Raw genomic sequence first — 7,946 nt, forward strand, 5'->3', positions numbered from 1 at the left:
TTACCCAGTGATGGGTCTATGACCTCTTTTTCTAGCAATACGACCGCTCAATTTAAAACCTTCTACCACAATCCCTAGATTTAACCGACGGAGAATGGGAAGTGGCTTTAACAGAAATGATGTATCCCAATTCATTGAAAAACATTACAGAAAAGGAGGCTTATTTTGACATCCTGGTTCCTCAGTCTTATGCTCGCCATATCAAAAACCCCAATGTTTATGGCAGATTTAAAATGAAAACCTTAGACCCAATGCCATTACGTCAATGTCCTGTACTGCTCGATTGGGCCCATATAAACGACCTGCACTCGTTGAACTAGATAGCAAGATGGAAATTAGACGAATTCACTTTAGAACCCGGGCCTTACACTCACCCCAAGGCTTTAACAGAGGAAATAAGTCTAGGACTACAGAGATCATTGAAAAAAATATGGAAAACCCTTGGTGATGGAAATGAAGAAAAATCTATGAAATTAGTATATTACGAGACCTATGATCGAGTGATGTATGAAATCAATGAAAAAATGCTTACTCCCTTATGCATTCGTTTCCCCACATCCCTAGCTTATAAGCTAGGCATGGACGGTCAGAAAGTCATTCTTCAGAACGATACAGAAAACATGACCAAATGGATCAACATTAGTTACTTGGGAAACAGTACTGTGGATTTATATGAAAATCTGAAATCCATGTATGTCTATTGTGACTTGATTCAACCCCAGACGGTAGGCTCCAATGCCTTGAAACTCTTAAGAGTGGTGCCTTGTACATTTCATTTGGAGGATTCAAAACAAGCCAAATGGGAACCCATTCGAGCGGAATATTTGAAACTAAGTAAAAAACATTTCGATACCATTGAGATTCACATCATGACTCCTTTAGGGACTCCCATGCCCTTTGTAAGTGGTAAATCAGTGGTGAAACTTCATTTCAGAAAAGTCTACTGAGATGAATGTACCGTTATTGTGTTCCATCTTATTGGGTGTGGTGGCTTGTCTGGTCTGCTGTCTGTATTGTATTCAGCCGTAAAAGGGTATAAAAGGAAGTCCCCCGAGGATATAAAGGTCAGTTGAACAAGAGACATGAACCATGCAGTATCATCCAGGATTACTGAGACAAAGAGGACACGGTTGGATTTATCATAAAGGTTTATTACGTCAAAAAGGCGGAGCAGTAGGTTCTATCATTTCTGGATTGGTGGGAGCCCTTCCCTTTGATAATATAACGGGAAATCCTCTTACAGGATTATTGAGTAGGATTTTACCTCTCATGAAACCTCAAAAAGGAGGAAATTTGGTAAACTTCCTCTCGGCAGCAGTCCCTAACATACCCCTACCGGGCATAGGCTCTGGTTTGACTCTCAAAGAAGCGACCAAGTTAGCCATGGGGCCACAAAAAGGTCGAGGATTTGTCAAAGATTTACTCAAACATGGGAAACAACAAGCCATCATGGCCGGAGTGAAGATAGGCAGGGATGTGGTGGGAAAAAGAAAAAACATCAGAAATGCTCTTTTAACCCACGGACTCAATGCGGCCAAAAATACAGGTCTATTTGCTTTCAATCGAGGAGTCTCTTTACCCCTTTAGAAAGAAAAAGAAGAAAAAAGGACAAACAGGTCAAGGAAGAAGAAGAAGAAAAAGAAGAAAGCAGACAGGGAGAGGAAGAATCCTGTTAGCCCGAGGGGGGCCTAAGAGAAAAAGAAAAAAACAAGGAGGAATTCCTAAAAGAAAACGTCATTTAGATGTGTTTGACTGAGAGAGAGAGTATAAATAGGACAGTCCAGGGAACAGAAGGTTCATTTGTGAAAACTGAATCCTAGTAGACACATAATATTTTAAGCCCGATTCCTGTGCGTGTGGGATGAACAATTTCAAAGTGTTTCAAGTCCCTCCGACTAATATTGTTTTAGAAGACTCGAAATGGAAGAATATTATCCCATTTCCAGTACTTTAGATTCTGACACCGCCCCCATCGAATTTGAAATTAAAGGACAAGGAGATCACTATCTGGATTTATCTCAAACTTATGTTCAAATGGTATGTAAATTTACCAAAGACGATGGAAGTAATCTGACTGGGGCGAACAGCACTTCGAGTCCCGTGAATAATATCTTACATTCCATGTTTACGGAAATTGATGTCAGTCTGAATGGAAAAATAGTAACTCCGGGGACGGATACTTATCCTTACAAGGCTTATCTGGAGAAATTATTGTCTTACCGACCCAGAACTTTAAAGACACAGACCAGGGCCTGTAGTCTGTGGGAAAAAGATACGGCAGGACATATGGACGAAGTGGGGATAGAGGCTCTTGGTCTAGCTCAAAATAAAACCTTTAATGTAACTCCGGGTGCAAATGGTGGTGCCGACACGGTGACCATTAACGAACCCATCCTCACAGCGTTACCGGCTAATTCTAAAAACAATCTATTTTAAAAAGACACCTCTGTTTTTATAGAACAACAACAACAACAGTTTGCTAAATCATTTGGATTTGTTAATTTTTATATTCAGGTACGTCCTACAATCTAATCGAGCTAGACCCTCTCTTGTTTCTCACATCAGGTTTTAGAACTCCATGAAAATATTCATAGTCACCTTGTCATAAAAATTCAAACCCACAATTCTGGAGTGCATTAAGACATTTCAAAACAGAGCCAAATATCCCTTGAGAAGAGTGGAAGTGAAAACATTATCTCCCATAGGAACCCTGTTTAAGATTACGAACTCCTTCAAGGTCCTACACCTAAACGTCTTTTTAGTTTGTGGGAATGCGGCTTTCAACGTAAGATAAAACTGATAAAATCCCTTTCATTTCCAAAACTTTGTTGACCATTACTAATATCCAATTAGTATCAACGGAGAGACCATGAGTACTCGTTGTTTTAAGTTGAACCATTCATTTCAACGAGGATTTATATCTGAGATCCTATCTCAGTCTGTATGGCTCTGGGAAAATTACGGAGAAGATTGTAGGGCTATATTCTACAGGACATTACCCATCAAAGGGCAGAGTATAAAAGTGGCTACACTGCATGGGGCTGGGATTTCACTAAAGATCAAGGGAGCGCAATCGGATAAATTCCACTTTCCTTCTCCCCAAAACGGAGGTGAGAGTAACTATTCAGTTTCCTTTAATCCAGATTGTGTGGTGTATGCAGAATTCGATAACCTACATAGAAATTAACTGGAGGTGTTATTACTAATGGATTATTGAAGTCTTATAAAAATTCAACACTTTTGGAGGCGTGTATCCTGTAGGCGTTTGAGAAAAAGTGTCGTGGTCAATACGGATCCTCAAGATACCTGGAGAACATTGGGTGTGTCTATATGTGAGCAATCCCGTGGTGGAATACAATTTTATTTCTTTCCTCTTTCAAAAAAGAAATTCAAGATTTTTATCCATTTCAACAATGGATTTATAATCCGTATCGCTATCAAGACTGGAATACCGATGTGTGTGGAAAATATTGCGTGTATTATTTACATCAAAGAGACAAGAAAAGAAAGAAAACCGACGAGTGGCTATTCCCCTTTGACCAGAGTACGGCTTTCGTTTTATCTCAAAACACTTATCATGATCCACTACAGGGTCATGGACAATTTTTTATCAAAATGTATTGTAAATGAGTTGTTTGTTGTTTGTTGGTTGTTTGTTGTTAATAAAAATGAAAAAAAAAAAAACTGTGTTCTTATTATTATTTATGTGTTAGTGTTTTCAGTATGCAACAGGGTATGAGACATAAAAAAATGCAATAGATATCAAAAAGATGATGCAACCACAATTTTTTTTGATGCTATTTCATTGATGCAATAGATATAAAAAGATGACAATAGAATAAAAGATTCAACAACTATTTTTTTTTTTTTTCAGTTGGTGGGGCATGTGGTTGAGTAAACGACAGTTTGGCAAACAATTCTTAGAAGACAGGAGATGGATAAAGATAAATTTATTCATCAAAAGAGAATGACGGAACCGGATCACAACGCTCCTCAACAAAGAAGAAAGGAGTTGAAAACCTTGGATCCGGAACCAAAGAATGAATATTTACCCCTGGATGAGCCTATCAATGATCCCAAATGTCCAGACAGATTTTACAGGACAGCCATTAATTGGACTTTCACCATTAAAGAGCCTAAAGACGAAGAAGATATAGACATGTTTCTGAGCAACCAAGATGATTTCTTCTTCGGTTTCCAGTATTTGATTATACAAAAGGAAAGACATCCCTGGACAGGAGAACTGCATCAGATCAGGGGATTCATTCAAATGAAGGAACCAGAAGGAGGACTGACTATGTGCAGACTTCATATCACTGCTGATTTTGCCATGTCTCACAGTACTCCAGAATTGGAAAGTATGTTTTACAAGCAAGGAGGTGACTATGAAGAATATGGTGTTCTGAAACCGGAGGAGAGAAATAAGGAATTGGAGCCCAGAGATTGGATAGAATGGGAGATAGGAGCTTGGAAGAAACCTGAAGCTATTGCAGCTAGAGAAGCTAGGAAGAAACAGTTCTTAAAGAATGTGAGCTGGTCAAGATGTGAATAAAAAAAAAAAAAAAGATTTGAACTGTTATTTATTGTTAGATCTCAATAAAAGAAAAAAAAAATTGTGGGTTTTTTGTCATTTTTAAAAAATAGGTTATCTCCCTTTAACCATAGATTTCTTTTTTCAAAACACCAAAACAAAAAAGTGTTGAGGGATTTTTAAAGATTGGTAAAAATTGATACAATTTTAAAAAAGGTATAAATAGTAAACATGGTACAAAACACACCTCAGTTGTGGACTGGCTTCATTATGGGTAACACCTCCAGTAAAGAAATGAGTCAGAACACTAGATTAAAGGAAACTGAATGGTTACTTATACAGGAGGGAGGAAAAGATATCATACCACCTCCCTTGATGGTAGAACATCCTGCAGTATTTATACCACCTCCCTTGATGGAAGAACATCCTGTAGAATATAAACCTCAGGAGGAGGAAAAAGAAAACATAAGACCAAACAACAAACTCTTGGAGGATATTAAGGCTCATTATCAAAACAAACAGAAAGAAAATACAGGCAATGGATATATTGCTTACTTAAAACAAGACAGAGGTAGAATAGCCAATAATTGGATATTTAATTTAACTGGGTGCAGACAGGAAGATGTAGATCAAATCATTGGAAGTGATTATCAATACTTGATCTTACAAAAAGAAAAGGCAATATATCCAGAAACTGGAAAACTTATATCATGTGAGAGGTTTATATTCATTCAAATGAAAAACAGAGTTCAAGGGAGATACATGTACAGAAAGATTCATAAATTAACCTGTTTTGAGATGTCTTACAGCACCCCAGAATTGGAAAGAACCTTTCATAGACAAGGTGACTATGAAGAATATGGAGTTCTAAAACCTGATGTGAGAAACAAAGAATTAGTTCCAAGAGATTGTAGATTTACCTGAATAATAAAAAAAAATTTGAAATCTTGTTTTATTGTGTTGTTGTTGTCATAGTCGCCTCCTTGCTTGTAAAACATACTTTCAATTATAAAATCTTGTGAGACATCGCAGAAGTCCGCAGTGATATGAAGTTACAGTAGTCAGTGCCCTTCTGGTTCCCTTCATTTGAATGAATCCCCTGAATCTGATGCAGTTCTCCTGTCCAGGATATCTTTCCTTTTGAAGAATCAAATCTGAATACGAAGAAATCATCTTGGGTTGCTCAGAAACATATTATCTCTTCTTCTTCTTGACTCTTAATAATGAAAGTCCAATTAATGGCTGTGCCTGTAAAAGTTGTGGACATTTGAGATAGTTGGATTAGGCTAGATGCAGGGGTAAATATTCATTCTTGGTTCCAGAATCCAGGGTTTTGAGCTATTTATTATTTTGTTTGAGGAGCTTCGGCATCCCCCTCCATAGGTTCGTAGATTATTTTTGTAATAAGGTAAATTTATCTTTATCCATCTCCATGTCTCTTTGATGTAAATAATACACCAATATTGTCCACACACATCGGTATTGCCAGTCTTATAGCGATACGGATTATAAATCCAATTGCTGAGCATGACGCTGGATAAAATCTTGAATTTCTTTTTGTAAGGGAGGAAATCCATAAATCGAAATATTCACCACGGGATTGCTACATAAGACACACAATGTTCTCCAGGTCAATATTGAGGATCCGTATTGACCACACAGCTTTTCTCCACGGTCTTAATTGATCCGGTAATAAATCTACAGGATACAACCTCCGCGAAAGAACTCTTAGATCTCTGGATAAGACTCTCTCAATTTCCTATCCATTTTTTAGTAATCAATGCTCACTTCTCTCTGTTGTTAATTTCTAATAAGTTATCGAATTCTGCATACACCACAAATTGATAGTGCGAGGATTGTTGTAAATGCACTTTACTCTTCAGATTCGTTTCTATTGATGTAAAGAATGTATCCAATTGCGCTTCTTATCTTTAGTGAAATCCCACCCTCATAGATGTACCGCTTTTAATACTCGTTCTAGGGTATGTCCAGAAACCCAATCATTCTCCTAATTTCCAAGCTGATACAGACTGAGATAGATCTAGATATAAATCGTCGTTGAAATGGTCAAACAACAGTTCATGGTCCTCCTTGATACTACATCTAATTTCTTGATCCCAAAGTTTTGGAAATGAAAGGGATTTTTAGTTTTATCTCCGTTAAAGGCCCATTCTCCACAAAGCCTAAAAGAAGTTAGGCATCTGACCTGAAACAGATGATGTAATCTAGACTGGGTCCCTATGGGGATGGTAAAGGTTTTACTTCCACTCTTCTCAAGGGATATTTGCTCTGTGGGTTTCAATCTATTAATGGTATTCTCATGACTGCTGTGGGTTTGACTTTTCTACCCACAAAATACTCAAATTTTCACTTTTCCTGTACTCTCCTTTGATCATCATGTAGAAGGTTAGCTCGTTAAATCGCAAACGACACTCTTGGGAAATGATCTTGTGAAACAAATCCAAATGTAAAGATCCACAAACTGATTTTCTTAGTCACAATGCTTGTGTTTTGGAATCCTTCGTTTTTAGAATTGCGTAACGCTGTGGTGGGTTGGTTAATGGTCCCTGGACCTTACCGAGTTACATTAAAGGTTTTATTTTGATACCAAGTTAACACTTGTCCATGTGTCTGCGTATCTTCCACAGACAGGCCCTCTGTGTCTTTAAGTTTGTGGAAGACAATAATTTCCCAGAAAGCTTTTAAGGATTACCTCCGGGCCTCATTAGATGACATGATTTCCTAAACATGGAATGTAGATATTATCGGACTGAAGTGTGTCCCAGTCGTTACTTCCATGTCTTGTAAATTTAATACCATTTGAAATAGTTGAGATAAATCCAGATAGTGATCCTTTCCTGATTTCAAATTCATGGGAGGTTCGGAATCTAAAGTACTGGAAATGGGAATTTCCCATTTAGTCTCTAAAGAATATATCGAGGGCTTAAACAATTTAATTTATCACACGCAGAATCGGGTAAATTTCTACTGTAGTTCACAAATGAACCTTCTGGACGTCTATTTTTTTCCTCATCAAAAAAAAAAAAAAAAAAAAAAAAAAAAAAAAAAAAAAAAAAAAAAAAAAAAAAAAAAAAAAAAAAAAAAAAAAAAAAAAAAAAAAAAAAAAAAAAAAAAAAAAAAAAAAAAAAAAAAAAAAAAAAAAAAAAAAAAAAAAAAAAAAAAAAAAAAAAAAAAAAAAAAAAAAAAAAAAAAAAAAAAAAAAAAAAAAAAAAAAAAAAAAAAAAAAAAAAAAAAAAAAAAAAAAAAAAAAAAAAAAAAAAAAAAAAAAAAAAAAAAAAAAAAAAAAAAAAAAAAAAAAAAAATAATGTCAATATTTTAATGGAAAATTCAGAAATTCATCAGCAATTGGAGTCAAAACTTGCTATCTTTATAGTATTGATTTCCATTATCAGAT

The 7,946-nt window shown here is 36.1% G+C and overlaps 1 protein-coding gene across 1 annotated transcript; it reads left to right on the forward strand.

Annotated features, from left to right (window-relative positions):
* The first annotated feature begins 1,920 nt into the window (after nucleotides 1-1,920).
* On the forward strand, nucleotides 1,921-2,436 carry LOC134248177 (uncharacterized protein F54H12.2-like). The gene has a single exon (XM_062730602.1). The coding sequence runs from the start codon at nucleotides 1,921-1,923 to the stop codon at nucleotides 2,434-2,436; it is 516 nt and encodes a 171-aa protein (XP_062586586.1).
* Nucleotides 2,437-7,946: the final 5,510 nt, after the last annotated feature.

Source organism: Saccostrea cucullata, unplaced genomic scaffold (genome assembly GCF_032062105.1).
Source record: "Saccostrea cucullata isolate Sc308-1 unplaced genomic scaffold, CSIRO_AGI_Scuc_v1 ctg19831, whole genome shotgun sequence".
NCBI lineage: Eukaryota > Metazoa > Mollusca > Bivalvia > Ostreida > Ostreidae > Saccostrea > Saccostrea cuccullata.

Excerpts from the sequence above, each read along its gene's own strand:
- LOC134248177 (XM_062730602.1), top strand. The coding sequence starts at position 1,921 with ATGGAAGAATATTATCCCATTTCCAGTACTTTAGATTCTGACACCGCC.